Below are 18,865 nucleotides of genomic sequence, written 5' to 3'. Positions count from 1 at the left end.
GGCTTTCCTCCTATCAGTGATCTTTATCCAGAAGGGCTTTCCTCCTATCAGTGATCTTTATCCAGAAGGGCTTTCCTCCTGGTACATATAAATGGTGAATAAAAGGTAATATTTTCCTCGTACTGTTACTTCATGGAGATTCTCCTGACCCAAGATGTTACTGAAAACAGTCCAGACGAGCCTCGACAGGATCACACAAATTATTCAGTGAATAACACTGATCAATATGCTCCCAAAATGTCCATTTGTTTTCAATGAAATAGCTCAACATAAATACACCAACTGCATTCTCTTTCACTTTTATTGAATGATACCAGAACAGCGTTGATCACATTCAATCACTTTCATTCTAACAGAAACATCATGTCAAAGCACCACCCATCCAAGGCTCGGCCCGATACAACACATCCAAGTTCAGTCTCTGTCAAGGAGTTAAGCACATAGTCACACGTATTGTATGTGTGGAGGCTAGAAGTACAAGGTTGAGGGATGATATAAATATGTTTGCCCAGCTTTGTCTTGCTTGTCAGGAATGGGAACACCCACCTCAAGTGAAAATAAATATATATAAAATATAAAGGAACAATTAAGAGGAGGAGACTGAGGGGCGATCTGTGATGTTGACAGATATCCCCATGAACAATCCTGACTTTAAATAAAAATATGCCTCCATCAGAAGCAAGACAAAACATATTTTTAACATTCTGAATATGGAACAGAGCAAGATGTCTTCCTTACTTGGATGAGTGTCAATATGCTCTAGGAAATTACAATCCTCTTCTTCACACAAAAGCAACACATTTTTTATTGTGTCAGTTGAAAATATGTTTTCAAACTAAAAAGTGGGTAACAGCTGGTGTATGGTGCTAATAGTAGAACATATCGTTGTTGTTCAACTGTGTGGAAGGTTGAAGGTTTAACGAAGATGTAAAGTCAGACTGGAACGTCTTCATTTCTTTCTGTTTCCTCCGGACAGAATCATCACCATCCTCATGAAGATGTTCAGAGTGTCCATGTAGATCCCCATGCACCTACAAGACAGGATAACACCACAGAGCACCAACCGTCAGCTTCATATATCACTATACAAGACAGGATAACACCACAGAGCACCAACCGTCAGCTTCATATATCACCATACAAGACAGGATAAACACCACTAGGCCAGTATTCTACTGTATAGTAGGCCAGAATTATACTGTATAAATGGTATTTAGTATAATATACTGTATCATAATGTATTTAGTATATTAGGACAGTATTATACTGCATCACAGTGGTACTGACAGTATTATACTGCATCACAGTGGTACTGACAGTATTATACTGCATCACAGTGGTACTGACAGTATTATACTGCATCACAGTGGTACTGACAGTATTATACTGCATCACAGTGGTACTGACAGTATTATACTGCATCACAGTGGTACTGACAGTATTATACTGCATCACAGTGGTACTGACAGTATTATACTGCATCACAGTGGTACTGACAGTATTATACTGCATCACAGTGGTACTGACAGTATTATACTGCATCACAGTGGTACTGACAGTATTATACTGCATCACAGTGGTACTGACAGTATTATACTGCATCACAGTGGTACTGACAGTATTATACTGCATCACAGTGGTACTGACAGTATTATACTGCATCACAGTGGTACTGACAGTATTATACTGCATCACAGTGGTACTGACAGTATTATACTGCATCACAGTGGTACTGACAGTATTATACTGCATCACAGTGGTACTGACAGTATTATACTGCATCACAGTGGTACTGACAGTATTATACTGCATCACAGTGGTACTGACAGTATTATACTGCATCACAGTGGTACTGACAGTATTATACTGCATCACAGTGGTACTGACAGTATTATACTGCATCACAGTGGTACTGACAGTATTATACTGCATCACAGTGGTACTGACAGTATTATACTGCATCACAGTGGTACTGACAGTATTATACTGCATCACAGTGGTACTGACAGTATTATACTGCATCAGTGGTACTGACAGTATTATACTGCATCATAGTGGTACTGACAGTATTATACTGCATCACAGTGGTACTGACAGTATTATACTGCATCATAGTGGTACTGACAGTATTATACTGCATCATAGTGGTACTGACCATATTATACTGCATCATAGTGGTACTGACAGTATTATACTGCATCATAGTGGTACTGACAGTATTATACTGCATCACAATGGTACTGACAGTATTATACTGCATCATGATGGTACTGACAGTATTATACTGCATCATAATGGTACTGACAGTATTATACTGCATCATGATGGTACTGACAGTATTATACTGCATCATAATGGTACTGACAGTATTATACTGCATCATAATGGTACTGACAGTATTATACTGCATCATAGTGGTACTGACAGTATTATACTGCATCATAGTGGTACTGACAGTATTATACTGCATCATAGTGGTACTGACAGTATTATACTGCATCATAGTGGTACCGACACTATTATACTGCATCATAGTGGTACCGACACTATTATACTGCATCACAGTGGTACTGACAGTATTATACTGCATCATGATGGTACTGACAGTATTATACTGCATCATGATGGTACTGACAGTATTATACGGCATCATGATGGTACTGACAGTATTATACTGCATCACAGTGGTATTGACAGTATTATAATGCATCATAGTGGTACTGACAGTATTATACTGCATCATAGTGGTACCGACACTATTATACTGCATCATAGTGGTACCGACACTATTATACTGCATCACAGTGGTACTGACCATATTATACTGCATCATGATGGTACTGACAGTATTATACTGCATCATGATGGTACTGACAGTATTATACTGCATCATGATGGTACTGACAGTATTATACTGCATCATGATGGTACTGACAGTATTATACTGCATCATAATGGTATTCTACACTGAACAAAAATATAAAATGCAACATGGAACCACTGAGTTACAGTTCATATAAGGAAAATCAGTAAATTGAAATAAATTAATTAGGTCCTAATCTATGGATTTCACATGACTGGGAATACAGATATTCATCTGTTGGTCACAGATACCTAAAAAACAAAGGTAAGGCGTGGATCAGAAAACCAGTCAGTATCTGGTGTGACCATCGTTTGCCTCATGCAGCGCGACACATCTCCTTCACATAGAGTTGATCAGGCTGTTGATTGTGGCCTGTGGAATGTTGTCCCACTCCTCTTCAATGGCTGTGCGAAGTTCCTGGATATTGCCGGGAACTGGAACAAGCTGTCGTACACGTCGATCCAGAGCATCCCAAACATGCTCAATGGTTGACATGTCTAGTGAGTATGCAGGCCATGGAAGAATGGGCATTTTCAGCTTCCAGGAATTGCGTCCAGATGTATTATCATGCTGAAACATGAGGGGCGGCAGCGTAGCCTAGTGGTTAGAGCGTTGGACTAGTAACCGGAAGGTTGTGAGTTCAAACCCCCGAGCTGACAAGGTACAATCTGTCGTTCTGCCCCTGAACAGGCAGTTAACCCACTGTTCCCAGGTCGTCATTGAAAATAAGAATATGTTCTTAACTGACTTGCCTGGTTAAATAAAGGTAAAAAAAATTTTTAAAAATGAGGTGATGGCGGCAGATGAATGGCACGACAATGTCAATGTGCCATCAATAAAACGCAATTGTGTTGGTTGGTCCGTAGCTTATGCAGACAAATACCACAACCCCACCATGGGGCACTCTGTTCACAACGTTGGCATCAGCAAACCGCTCACCCACTCGACACCATACATGCTGCCTGCCATCTGCCCGGGTGTTGAAACAGGGTTTCATCTGTGAAGAGCACATTTCTCCAGCGTACCAGTGGCCACTGAAGTGAGCATTTTGCACTCTGAAGTCAGTTATGATGCCGAACTGCAGTCGGGTCAAGACCCTGGTGAGGAAGACGAGCACACAGATGAGCTTCCCTGAGATGGTTTCTGACCGTTTGTGCAGAAATTCTTTGGTTGTGCAAACCCCCAGTTTCATCAACTGCCCAGGTGGCTGGTCTCAGACGATCCCACAGGTGAAGAAGCCAGATGTAGAGGCCCTGGGCTGGCGTGGTTACACGTGGTCTCCGGTCAGACGATCCCACAGGTGAAGAAGCCAGATGTAGAGGTCCTGGGCTGGCGTGGTTACACGTGGTCTCCGGTCAGACGATCCCACAGGTGAAGAAGCCAGATGTAGAGGTCCTGGGCTGGCGTGGTTACACGTGGTCTCCGGTCAGACGATCCCACAGGTGAAGAAGCCAGATGTAGAGGTCCTGGGCTGGCGTGGTTACACGTGGTCTCCTAGAACTGGACTAGTTGACTATATGTTTAAACAGTGAGGAACAGAACTGGACTAGTTGACTATCTGTTTAAACAGTAAGGAACAGACCTGGACTAGTTGACTATCTGTTTAAACAGTAAGGTACAGAACTGGACTAGTTGACTATCTGTTTAAACAGTAAGGTACAGAACTAGAGTGACTATCTGTTTAAACAGTAAGGTACAGAACTAGTTGACTATCTGTTTAAACAGTAAGGAACAGAACTGGACTAGTTGACTATCTGTTTAAACAGTAAGGAACAGACCTGGACTAGTTGACTATCTGTTTAAACAGTAAGGAACAGACCTGGACTAGTTGACTGTCTGTTTAAACAGTAAGGAACAGAACTGGACTAGTTGACTATCTGTTTAAACAGTAAGGAACAGAACTGGACTAGTTGACTATCTGTTTAAACAGTAAGGAACAGAACTGGACTAGTTGACTATCTGTTTAAACAGTAAGGAACAGACCTGGACTAGTTGACTGTCTGTTTAAACAGTAAGGAACAGAACTGGACTAGTTGACTATCTGTTTAAACAGTAAGGAACAGAACTGGACTAGTTGACTATCTGTTTAATCAGTAAGGAACAGAACTGGACTAGTTGACTATCTGTTTAATCAGTAAGGAACAGAACTGGACTAGTTGACTATCTGTTTAATCAGTAAGGAACAGACCTGGACTAGTTGACTATCTGTTTAAACAGTAAGGAACAGACCTGGTTGACTAGTTGGACTATCTCTGTTTAAACAGTAAGGAACAGACCTGGACTAGTTGACTATCTGTTTAAACAGTAAGGAACAGAACTGGACTAGTTGACTAACTGTTTAAACAGTAAGGAACAGAACTGGACTAGTTGACTATCTGTTTAAACAGTAAGGAACAGAACTGACTGGACTAGTTCCGGTCAAACAGAAGAACAGAACTGGATCTGTTTAAACAGTAAGGAACAGAACTGGACTAGTTGACTATCTGTTTAAACAGTAAGGTACAGAACTGGACTAGTTGACTGTCTGTTTAAACAGTAAGGAACAGACCTGGACTAGTTGACTATCTGTTTAAACAGTAAGGAACAGACCTGGACTAGTTGACTATCTGTTTAAACAGTAAGGAACAGAACTGGACTAGTTGACTATCTGTTTAAACAGTAAGGAACAGACCTGGACTAGTTGACTATCTGTTTAAACAGTAAGGAACAGACCTGGACTAGTTGACTATCTGTTTAAACAGTAAGGAACAGACCTGGACTAGTTGACTATCTGTTTAAACAGTAAGGAACAGAACTGGACTAGTTGATTATCTGTTTAAACAGTAAGGAACAGACCTGGACTAGTTGACTATCTGTTTAAACAGTAAGGAACAGACCTGGACTAGTTGACTATCTGTTTAAACAGTAAGGAACAGACCTGGACTAGTTGACTATCTGTTTAAACAGTAAGGAACAGACCTGGACTAGTTGACTATCTGTTTAAACAGTAAGGAACAGACCTGGACTAGTTGACTATCTGTTTAAACAGTAAGGAACAGAACTGGACTAGTTGACTATCTGTTTAAACAGTAAGGAACAGACCTGGACTAGTTGACTATCTGTTTAAACAGTAAGGAACAGAACTAGTTGACTATCTGTTTAAACAGTAAGGAACAGAACTGGACTAGTTGACTATCTGTTTAAACAGTAAGGAACAGAACTGGACTAGTTGACTATCTGTTTAAACAGTAAGGAACAGACCTGGACTAGTTGACTATCTGTTTAAACAGTAAGGTACAGAACTGGACTAGTTGACTATCTGTTTAAACAGTAAGGAACAGAACTGGACTAGTTGACTATCTGTTTAAACAGTAAGGAACAGACCTGGACTAGTTGACTATCTGTTTAAACAGTAAGGAACAGAACTGGACTAGTTGACTGTCTGTTTAAACAGTAAGGAACAGACCTGGACTAGTTGACTATCTGTTTAAACAGTAAGGAACAGACCTGGACTAGTTGACCATCTGTTTAAACAGTAAGGAACAGACCTGGACTAGTTGACCATCTGTTTAAACAGTAAGGTACAGAACTGGACTAGTTGACCGTCTGTTTAAACAGTAAGGAACAGACCTGGACTAGTTGACCGTCTGTTTAAACAGTAAGGAACAGACCTGGACTAGTTGACCATCTGTTTAAACAGTAAGGAACAGACCTGGACTAGTTGACTATCTGTTTAAACAGTAAGGTACAGAACTGGACTAGTTGACTGTCTGTTTAAACAGTAAGGAACAGACCTGGACTAGTTGACTATCTGTTTAATCAGTAAGGAACAGACCTGGACTAGTTGACTATCTGTTTAAACAGTAAGGAACAGAACTGGACTAGTTGACTATCTGTTTAAACAGTAAGGAACAGAACTGGACTAGTTGACTATCTGTTTAAACAGTAAGGAACAGACCTGGACTAGTTGACTATCTGTTTAAACAGTAAGGAACAGACCTGGACTAGTTGACTATCTGTTTAAACAGTAAGGAACAGAACTGGACTAGTTGACTATCTGTTTAAACAGTAAGGAACAGAACTGGACTAGTTGACTATCTGTTTAAACAGTGAGGAACAGAACTGGACTAGTTGACTATCTGTTTAAACAGTAAGGAACAGAACTGGACTAGTTGACTATCTGTTTAAACAGTAAGGAACAGACCTGGACTAGTTGACTATCTGTTTAAACAGTAAGGAATAGAACTGGACTAGTTGACTATCTGTTTAAACAGTAAGGAACAGAACTGGACTAGTTGACTATCTGTTTAAACAGTAAGGAACAGAACTGGACTAGTTGACTATCTGTTTAAACAGTAAGGAACAGAACTGGACTAGTTGACTATCTGTTTAAACAGTAAGGAACAGAACTGGACTAGTTGACTATCTGTTTAAACAGTAAGGAACAGAACTGGACTAGTTGACTATCTGTTTAAACAGTAAGGAACAGAACTGGACTAGTTGACTATCTGTTTAAACAGTAAGGAATAGAACTGGACTAGTTGACTATCTGTTTAAACAGTGAGGAACAGAACTGGACTAGTTGACTATCTGTTTAAACAGTAAGGAACAGAACTGGACTAGTTGACTATCTGTTTAAACAGTAAGGAACAGAACTGGACTAGTTGACTATCTGTTTAAACAGTGAGGAACAGACCTGGACTAGTTGACTATCTGTTTAAACAGTAAGGAATAGAACTGGACTAGTTGACTATCTGTTTAAACAGTAAGGAACAGAACTGGACTAGTTGACTATCTGTTTAAACAGTAAGGAACAGAACTGGACTAGTTGACTATCTGTTTAAACAGTGAGGAACAGAACTGGACTAGTTGACTATCTGTTTAAACAGTAAGGAACAGACCTGGACTAGTTGACTATCTGTTTAAACAGTAAGGTACAGAACTGGACTAGTTGACTATCTGTTTAAACAGTAAGGTACAGAACTAGTTGACTATCTGTTTAAACAGTAAGGTACAGAACTAGTTGACTATCTGTTTAAACAGTAAGGAACAGAACTGGACTAGTTGACTATCTGTTTAAACAGTAAGGAACAGACCTGGACTAGTTGACTATCTGTTTAAACAGTAAGGAACAGACCTGGACTAGTTGACTGTCTGTTTAAACAGTAAGGAACAGAACTGGACTAGTTGACTATCTGTTTAAACAGTAAGGAACAGAACTGGACTAGTTGACTATCTGTTTAAACAGTAAGGAACAGAACTGGACTAGTTGACTATCTGTTTAAACAGTAAGGAACAGACCTGGACTAGTTGACTGTCTGTTTAAACAGTAAGGAACAGAACTGGACTAGTTGACTATCTGTTTAAACAGTAAGGAACAGAACTGGACTAGTTGACTATCTGTTTAAACAGTAAGGAACAGAACTGGACTAGTTGACTATCTGTTTAATCAGTAAGGAACAGAACTGGACTAGTTGACTATCTGTTTAATCAGTAAGGAACAGAACTGGACTAGTTGACTATCTGTTTAATCAGAAAGGAACAGAACTGGACTAGTTGACTATCTGTTTAATCAGTAAGGAACAGACCTGGACTAGTTGACTATCTGTTTAAACAGTAAGGAACAGACCTGGACTAGTTGACTATCTGTTTAAACAGTAAGGAACAGACCTGGACTAGTTGACTATCTGTTTAAACAGTAAGGAACAGACCTGGACTAGTTGACTATCTGTTTAAACAGTAAGGAACAGAACTGGACTAGTTGACTAACTGTTTAAACAGTAAGGAACAGAACTGGACTAGTTGACTATCTGTTTAAACAGTAAGGAACAGACCTGGACTAGTTGACTATCTGTTTAAACAGTAAGGAACAGAACTGGACTAGTTGACTATCTGTTTAAACAGTAAGGAACAGACCTGGACTAGTTGACTATCTGTTTAAACAGTAAGGAACAGACCTGGACTAGTTGACTATCTGTTTAAACAGTAAGGAACAGACCTGGACTAGTTGACTATCTGTTTAAACAGTAAGGAACAGACCTGGACCAGTTGACTATCTGTTTAAACAGTAAGGAACAGACCTGGACTAGTTGACTATCTGTTTAAACAGTAAGGAACAGAACTGGACTAGTTGACTATCTGTTTAAACAGTAAGGAACAGACCTGGAGTAGTTGACTATCTGTTTAAACAGTGAGGAACAGAACTGGACTAGTTTAAACAGTGAGGAACAGACCTGGACTAGTTGACTATCTGTTTAAACAGTAAGGAACAGACCTGGACTAGTTGACTATCTGTTTAAACAGTAAGGAACAGACCTGGACTAGTTGACTATCTGTTTAAACAGTAAGGAACAGAACTGGACTAGTTGACTATCTGTTTAAACAGTGAGGAACAGACCTGGACTAGTTGACTATCTGTTTAAACAGTAAGGAACAGACCTGGACTAGTTGACTATCTGTTTAAACAGTAAGGAACAGAACTGGACTAGTTGACTATCTGTTTAAACAGTAAGGAACAGACCTGGACTAGTTGACTATCTGTTTAAACAGTAAGGAACAGAACTGGACTAGTTGACTATCTGTTTAAACAGTAAGGAACAGAACTGGACTAGTTGACTATCTGTTTAAACAGTAAGGAACAGAACTGGACTAGTTGACTATCTGTTTAAACAGTAAGGAACAGAACTGGACTAGTTGACTATCTGTTTAAACAGTAAGGAACAGAACTGGACTAGTTGACTATCTGTTTAAACAGTAAGGAACAGAACTGGACTAGTTGACTATCTGTTTAAACAGTAAGGAACAGAACTGGACTAGTTGACTATCTGTTTAAACAGTAAGGAACAGAACTGGACTAGTTGACTATCTGTTTAAACAGTAAGGAACAGACCTGGACTAGTTGACCGTCTGTTTAAACAGTAAGGAACAGACCTGGACTAGTTGACCGTCTGTTTAAACAGTAAGGAACAGACCTGGACTAGTTGACCATCTGTTTAAACAGTAAGGAACAGACCTGGACTAGTTGACTATCTGTTTAAACAGTAAGGAACAGAACTGGACTAGTTGACTGTCTGTTTAAACAGTAAGGAACAGACCTGGACTAGTTGACTATCTGTTTAAACAGTAAGGAACAGAACTGGACTAGTTGACTATCTGTTTAAACAGTAAGGAACAGAACTGGACTAGTTGACTATCTGTTTAAACAGTAAGGAACAGACCTGGACTAGTTGACTATCTGTTTAAACAGTAAGGAACAGACCTGGACTAGTTGACTATCTGTTTAAACAGTAAGGAACAGACCTGGACTAGTTGACTATCTGTTTAAACAGTAAGGAACAGACCTGGACTAGTTGACTATCTGTTTAAACAGTAAGGAACAGACCTGGACTAGTTGACTATCTGTTTAAACAGTAAGGAACAGACTGGACTAGTTGACTATCTGTTTAAACAGTAAGGAACAGACCTGGACTAGTTGACTATCTGTTTAAACAGTAAGGAACAGAACTGGACTAGTTGACTATCTGTTTAAACAGTAAGGAACAGAACTGGACTAGTTGACTATCTGTTTAAACAGTAAGGAACAGAACTGGACTAGTTGACTATCTGTTTAAACAGTAAGGAACAGAACTGGACTAGTTGACTATCTGTTTAAACAGTAAGGAACAGAACTGGACTAGTTGACTATCTGTTTAAACAGTAAGGAACAGAACTGGACTAGTTGACTATCTGTTTAAACAGTAAGGAACAGAACTGGACTAGTTGACTATCTGTTTAAACAGTAAGGAACAGAACTGGACTAGTTGACTATCTGTTTAAACAGTAAGGAACAGAACTGGACTAGTTGACTATCTGTTTAAACAGTAAGGAACAGAACTGGACTAGTTGACTATCTGTTTAAACAGTAAGGAACAGAACTGGACTAGTTGACTATCTGTTTAAACAGTAAGGAACAGAACTGGACTAGTTGACTATCTGTTTAAACAGTAAGGAACAGAACTGGACTAGTTGACTATCTGTTTAAACAGTAAGGAACAGAACTGGACTAGTTGACTATCTGTTTAAACAGTAAGGAACAGAACTGGACTAGTTGACTATCTGTTTAAACAGTAAGGAACAGAACTGGACTAGTTGACTATCTGTTTAAACAGTAAGGAACAGAACTGGACTAGTTGACTATCTGTTTAAACAGTAAGGAACAGAACTGGACTAGTTGACTATCTGTTTAAACAGTAAGGAACAGAACTGGACTAGTTGACTATCTGTTTAAACAGTAAGGAACAGAACTGGACTAGTTGACTATCTGTTTAAACAGTAAGGAACAGACCTGGACTAGTTGACTATCTGTTTAAACAGTGAGGAACAGACCTGGACTAGTTGACTATCTGTTTAAACAGTAAGGAACAGAACTGGACTAGTTGACTATCTGTTTAAACAGTAAGGAACAGAACTGGACTAGTTGACTATCTGTTTAAACAGTAAGGAACAGAACTGGACTAGTTGACTATCTGTTTAAACAGTAAGGAACAGAACTGGACTAGTTGACTATCTGTTTAAACAGTAAGGAACAGACCTGGACTAGTTGACTATCTGTTTAAACAGTAAGGAACAGAACTGGACTAGTTGACTATCTGTTTAAACAGTAAGGTACAGAACTGGAGTTGACTATCTGTTTAAACAGTAAGGTACAGAACTAGTTGACTATCTGTTTAAACAGTAAGGAACAGAACTGGACTAGTTGACTATCTGTTTAAACAGTAAGGAACAGACCTGGACTAGTTGACTATCTGTTTAAACAGTAAGGAACAGACCTGGACTAGTTGACTATCTGTTTAAACAGTAAGGAACAGAACTGGACTAGTTGACTATCTGTTTAAACAGTAAGGAACAGAACTGGACTAGTTGACTATCTGTTTAAACAGTAAGGAACAGAACTGGACTAGTTGACTATCTGTTTAAACAGTAAGGAACAGACCTGGACTAGTTGACTATCTGTTTAAACAGTAAGGAACAGAACTGGACTAGTTGACTATCTGTTTAAACAGTAAGGAACAGAACTGGACTAGTTGACTATCTGTTTAAACAGTAAGGAACAGAACTGGACTAGTTGACTATCTGTTTAAACAGTAAGGAACAGAACTGGACTAGTTGACTATCTGTTTAAACAGTAAGGAACAGACCTGGACTAGTTGACTATCTGTTTAAACAGTAAGGAACAGAACTGGACTAGTTGACTATCTGTTTAATCAGTAAGGAACAGACCTGGACTAGTTGACTATCTGTTTAAACAGTAAGGAACAGACCTGGACTAGTTGACTATCTGTTTAAACAGTAAGGAACAGACCTGGACTAGTTGACTATCTGTTTAAACAGTAAGGAACAGACCTGGACTAGTTGACTATCTGTTTAAACAGTAAGGAACAGACCTGGACTAGTTGACTATCTGTTTAAACAGTAAGGAACAGAACTGGACTAGTTGACTATCTGTTTAAACAGTAAGGAACAGACCTGGACTAGTTGACTATCTGTTTAAACAGTAAGGAACAGAACTGGACTAGTTGACTGTCTGTTTAAACAGTAAGGAACAGACCTGGACTAGTTGACTATCTGTTTAAACAGTAAGGAACAGACCTGGACTAGTTGACCATCTGTTTAAACAGTAAGGAACAGACCTGGACTAGTTGACCATCTGTTTAAACAGTAAGGAACAGAACTGGACTAGTTGACTATCTGTTTAAACAGTAAGGAACAGACCTGGACTAGTTGACTATCTGTTTAAACAGTAAGGAACAGAACTGGACTAGTTGACTATCTGTTTAAACAGTAAGGAACAGAACTGGACTAGTTGACTATCTGTTTAAACAGTAAGGAACAGAACTGGACTAGTTGATTATCTGTTTAAACAGTAAGGAACAGACCTGGACTAGTTGACTATCTGTTTAAACAGTAAGGAACAGACCTGGACTAGTTGACTATCTGTTTAAACAGTAAGGAACAGACCTGGACTAGTTGACTATCTGTTTAAACAGTAAGGAACAGACCTGGACTAGTTGACTATCTGTTTAAACAGTAAGGAACAGACCTGGACTAGTTGACTATCTGTTTAAACAGTAAGGAACAGAACTGGACTAGTTGACTATCTGTTTAAACAGTAAGGAACAGACCTGGACTAGTTGACTATCTGTTTAAACAGTAAGGAACAGACCTGGACTAGTTGACTATCTGTTTAAACAGTAAGGAACAGAACTGGACTAGTTGACTATCTGTTTAAACAGTAAGGAACAGACCTGGACTAGTTGACTATCTGTTTAAACAGTAAGGAACAGAACTGGACTAGTTGACTATCTGTTTAAACAGTAAGGAACAGAACTGGACTAGTTGACTATCTGTTTAAACAGTAAGGAACAGACCTGGACTAGTTGACTATCTGTTTAAACAGTAAGGAACAGAACTGGACTAGTTGACTATCTGTTTAAACAGTAAGGAACAGAACTGGACTAGTTGACTATCTGTTTAAACAGTAAGGAACAGAACTGGACTAGTTGACTATCTGTTTAAACAGTAAGGAACAGACCTGGACTAGTTGACTATCTGTTTAAACAGTAAGGAACAGACCTGAACAGACCTGGACTGGAGTTGACTATCTGTTTAAACAGTAAGGAACAGACCTGGACTAGTTGACTATCTGTTTAAACAGTAAGGAACAGAACTGTTGACTATCTGTTTAAACAGTAAGGAACAGAACTGGACTAGTTGACTATCTGTTTAAACAGTAAGGAACAGAACTGGACTAGTTGACTATCTGTTTAAACAGTAAGGAACAGACCTGGACTAGTTGACTATCTGTTTAAACAGTAAGGAACAGAACTGGACTAGTTGACTATCTGTTTAAACAGTAAGGAACAGACCTGGACTAGTTGACTATCTGTTTAAACAGTAAGGAACAGAACTGGACTAGTTGACTATCTGTTTAAACAGTAAGGAACAGAACTGGACTAGTTGACTATCTGTTTAAACAGTAAGGAACAGACCTGGACTAGTTGACTATCTGTTTAAACAGTAAGGAACAGACCTGGACTAGTTGACTATCTGTTTAAACAGTAAGGAACAGACCTGGACTAGTTGACTATCTGTTTAAACAGTAAGGAACAGACCTGGACTAGTTGACTATCTGTTTAAACAGTAAGGAACAGAACTGGACTAGTTGACTATCTGTTTAAACAGTAAGGAACAGACCTGGACTAGTTGACTATCTGTTTAAACAGTAAGGAACAGACCTGGACTAGTTGACTATCTGTTTAAACAGTAAGGAACAGACCTGGACTAGTTGACTATCTGTTTAAACAGTAAGGAACAGAACTGGACTAGTTGACTATCTGTTTAATCAGTAAGGAACAGACCTGGACTAGTTGACTATCTGTTTAAACAGTAAGGAACAGAACTGGACTAGTTGACTATCTGTTTAAACAGTAAGGAACAGAACTGGACTAGTTGACTATCTGTTTAAACAGTAAGGAACAGAACTGGACTAGTTGACTATCTGTTTAAACAGTAAGGAACAGACCTGGACTAGTTGACTATCTGTTTAAACAGTAAGGAACAGAACTGGACTAGTTGACTATCTGTTTAAACAGTAAGGAACAGAACTGGACTAGTTGACTATCTGTTTAAACAGTAAGGAACAGAACTGGACTAGTTGACTATCTGTTTAAACAGTAAGGAACAGAACTGGACTAGTTGACTATCTGTTTAAACAGTAAGGAACAGAACTGGACTAGTTGACTATCTGTTTAAACAGTAAGGAACAGAACTGGACTAGTTGACTATCTGTTTAAACAGTAAGGAACAGAACTGGACTAGTTGACTATCTGTTTAAACAGTAAGGAACAGAACTGGACTAGTTGACTATCTGTTTAAACAGTAAGGAACAGAACTGGACTAGTTGACTATCTGTTTAAACAGTAAGGAACAGAACTGGACTAGTTGACTATCTGTTTAAACAGTAAGGAACAGAACTGGACTAGTTGACTATCTGTTTAAACAGTAAGGAACAGAACTGGACTAGTTGACTATCTGTTTAAACAGTAAGGAACAGAACTGGACTAGTTGACTATCTGTTTAAACAGTAATGAATAGAACTGGACTAGTTGACTATCTGTTTAAACAGTGAGGAACAGAACTGGACTAGTTGACTATCTGTTTAAACAGTAAGGAACAGAACTGGACTAGTTGACTATCTGTTTAAACAGTAAGGAACAGACCTGGACTAGTTGACTATCTGTTTAAACAGTGAGGAACAGACCTGGACTAGTTGACTATCTGTTTAAACAGTAAGGAACAGAACTGGACTAGTTGACTATCTGTTTAAACAGTAAGGAACAGAACTGGACTAGTTGACTATCTGTTTAAACAGTAAGGAACAGAACTGGACTAGTTGACTATCTGTTTAAACAGTAAGGAACAGAACTGGACTAGTTGACTATCTGTTTAAACAGTAAGGAACAGACCTGGACTAGTTGACTATCTGTTTAAACAGTAAGGAACAGAACTGGACTAGTTGACTATCTGTTTAAACAGTAAGGTACAGAACTAGTTGACTATCTGTTTAAACAGTAAGGTCAGAACTAGTTGACTATCTGTTTAAACAGTAAGGAACAGAACTGGACTAGTTGACTATCTGTTTAAACAGTAAGGAACAGACCTGGACTAGTTGACTATCTGTTTAAACAGTAAGGAACAGACCTGGACTAGTTGACTATCTGTTTAAACAGTAAGGAACAGAACTGGACTAGTTGACTATCTGTTTAAACAGTAAGGAACAGAACTGGACTAGTTGACTATCTGTTTAAACAGTAAGGAACAGAACTGGACTAGTTGACTATCTGTTTAAACAGTAAGGAACAGACTGGACTAGTTGACTATCTGTTTAAACAGTAAGGAACAGAACTGGACTAGTTGACTATCTGTTTAAACAGTAAGGAACAGAACTGGACTAGTTGACTATCTGTTTAAACAGTAAGGAACAGAACTGGACTAGTTGACTATCTGTTTAAACAGTAAGGAACAGAACTGGACTAGTTGACTATCTGTTTAAACAGTAAGGAACAGAACTGGACTAGTTGACTATCTGTTTAAACAGTAAGGAACAGAACTGGACTAGTTGACTATCTGTTTAAACAGTAAGGAACAGACCTGGACTAGTTGACTATCTGTTTAAACAGTAAGGAACAGACCTGGACTAGTTGACTATCTGTTTAAACAGTAAGGAACAGACCTGGACTAGTTGACTATCTGTTTAAACAGTAAGGAACAGACCTGGACTAGTTGACTATCTGTTTAAACAGTAAGGAACAGAACTGGACTAGTTGACTATCTGTTTAAACAGTAAGGAACAGAACTGGACTAGTTGACTATCTGTTTAAACAGTAAGGAACAGACCTGGACTAGTTGACTATCTGTTTAAACAGTAAGGAACAGAACTGGACTAGTTGACTATCTGTTTAAACAGTAAGGAACAGAACCTGGACTAGTTGACTATCTGTTTAAACAGTAAGGAACAGACCTGGACTAGTTGACTATCTGTTTAAACAGTAAGGAACAGACCTGGACTAGTTGACTATCTGTTTAAACAGTAAGGAACAGAACTGGACTAGTTGACTATCTGTTTAAACAGTAAGGAACTGGACTAGTTGACTATCTGTTTAAACAGTAAGGAACAGAACTGGACTAGTTGACTATCTGTTTAAACAGTAAGGAACAGACCTGGACTAGTTGACTATCTGTTTAAACAGTAAGGAACAGAACTGGACTAGTTGACTATCTGTTTAAACAGTAAGGAACAGACCTGGACTAGTTGACTATCTGTTTAAACAGTAAGGAACAGACCTGGACTAGTTGACTATCTGTTTAAACAGTAAGGAACAGACCTGGACTAGTTGACTATCTGTTTAAACAGTAAGGAACAGACCTGGACTAGTTGACTATCTGTTTAAACAGTAAGGAACAGACCTGGACTAGTTGACTATCTGTTTAAACAGTAAGGAACAGAACTGGACTAGTTGACTATCTGTTTAAACAGTAAGGAACAGACCTGGACTAGTTGACTATCTGTTTAAACAGTAAGGAACAGACCTGGACTAGTTGACTATCTGTTTAAACAGTAAGGAACAGAACTGGACTAGTTGACTATCTGTTTAAACAGTAAGGAACAGACCTGGACTAGTTGACTATCTGTTTAAACAGTAAGGAACAGAACTGGACTAGTTGACTATCTGTTTAAACAGTAAGGAACAGAACTGGACTAGTTGACTATCTGTTTAAACAGTAAGGAACAGAACTGGACTAGTTGACTATCTGTTTAAACAGTAAGGAACAGAACTGGACTAGTTGACTATCTGTTTAAACAGTAAGGAACAGAACTGGACTAGTTGACTATCTGTTTAAACAGTAAGGAACAGACCTGGACTAGTTGACTATCTGTTTAAACAGTAAGGAACAGACCTGGACTAGTTGACTATCTGTTTAAACAGTAAGGAACAGACCTGGACTAGTTGACTATCTGTTTAAACAGTAAGGAACAGAACTGGACTAGTTGACTATCTGTTTAAACAGTAAGGAACAGACCTGGACTAGTTGACTATCTGTTTAAACAGTAAGGAACAGACCTGGACTAGTTGACTATCTGTTTAAACAGTAAGGAACAGACCTGGACTAGTTGACTATCTGTTTAAACAGTAAGGAACAGAACTGGACTAGTTGACTATCTGTTTAAACAGTAAGGAACAGAACTGGACTAGTTGACTATCTGTTTAAACAGTAAGGAACAGAACTGGACTAGTTGACTATCTGTTTAAACAGTAAGGAACAGAACCTGGACTAGTTGACTATCTGTTTAAACAGTAAGGAACAGAACTGGACTAGTTGACTATCTGTTTAAACAGTAAGGAACAGAACTGGACTAGTTGACTATCTGTTTAAACAGTAAGGAACAGAACTGGACTAGTTGACTATCTGTTTAAACAGTAAGGAACAGAACTGGACTAGTTGACTATCTGTTTAAACAGTAAGGAACAGACCTGGACTAGTTGACTATCTGTTTAAACAGTAAGGAACAGACCTGGACTAGTTGACTATCTGTTTAAACAGTAAGGAACAGAACTGGACTAGTTGACTATCTGTTTAAACAGTAAGGAACAGACCTGGACTAGTTGACTATCTGTTTAAACAGTAAGGAACAGAACTGGACTAGTTGACTATCTGTTTAAACAGTAAGGAACAGAACTGGACTAGTTGACTATCTGTTTAAACAGTAAGGAACAGACCTGGACTAGTTGACTATCTGTTTAAACAGTAAGGAACAGAACTGGACTAGTTGACTATCTGTTTAAACAGTAAGGAACAGAACCTGGACTAGTTGACTATCTGTTTAAACAGTAAGGAACAGAACTGGACTAGTTGACTATCTGTTTAAACAGTAAGGAACAGAACTGGACTAGTTGACTATCTGTTTAAACAGTAAGGAACAGACCTGGACTAGTTGACTATCTGTTTAAACAGTAAGGAACAGAACTGGACTAGTTGACTATCTGTTTAAACAGTAAGGAACAGAACTGGACTAGTTGACTATCTGTTTAAACAGTAAGGAACAGACCTGGACTAGTTGACTATCTGTTTAAACAGTAAGGAACAGAACTGGACTAGTTGACTATCTGTTTAAACAGTAAGGAACAGAACTGGACTAGTTGACTATCTGTTTAAACAGTAAGGAACAGAACTGGACTAGTTGACTATCTGTTTAAACAGTAAGGAACAGACCTGGACTAGTTGACTATCTGTTTAAACAGTAAGGAACAGAACTGGACTAGTTGACTATCTGTTTAAACAGTAAGGAACAGACCTGGACTAGTTGACTATCTGTTTAAACAGTAAGGAATAGAACTGGACTAGTTGACTATCTGTTTAAACAGTAAGGAACAGAACTGGACTAGTTGACTATCTGTTTAAACAGTAAGGAACAGAACTGGACTA

At 38.7% G+C, this 18,865-nt stretch overlaps 1 protein-coding gene across 3 annotated transcripts in view; it reads right to left on the bottom strand.

Annotated features, from left to right (window-relative positions):
* Nucleotides 1-283: 283 nt before the first annotated feature.
* The window catches only part of ghitm (growth hormone inducible transmembrane protein), a 46,464-nt gene continuing 27,882 nt past the window's right edge, over nucleotides 284-18,865 (bottom strand). For all 3 annotated transcript variants that reach the window (XM_052513482.1, XM_052513483.1, XM_052513484.1), the window contains exon 9: nucleotides 284-1,031. In XM_052513482.1, coding sequence (XP_052369442.1) covers nucleotides 950-1,031 — 82 coding nt within the window. In that variant the 3' untranslated portion in view covers nucleotides 284-949. The remainder of the gene's footprint in view (nucleotides 1,032-18,865) is intronic.

The sequence above is a fragment of the Oncorhynchus keta genome, unplaced genomic scaffold (assembly GCF_023373465.1).
Source record: "Oncorhynchus keta strain PuntledgeMale-10-30-2019 unplaced genomic scaffold, Oket_V2 Un_scaffold_12605_pilon_pilon, whole genome shotgun sequence".
In the NCBI taxonomy this organism is placed as follows: domain Eukaryota; kingdom Metazoa; phylum Chordata; class Actinopteri; order Salmoniformes; family Salmonidae; genus Oncorhynchus; species Oncorhynchus keta.
This window is presented reverse-complemented; position numbering and strand designations above follow the sequence as displayed.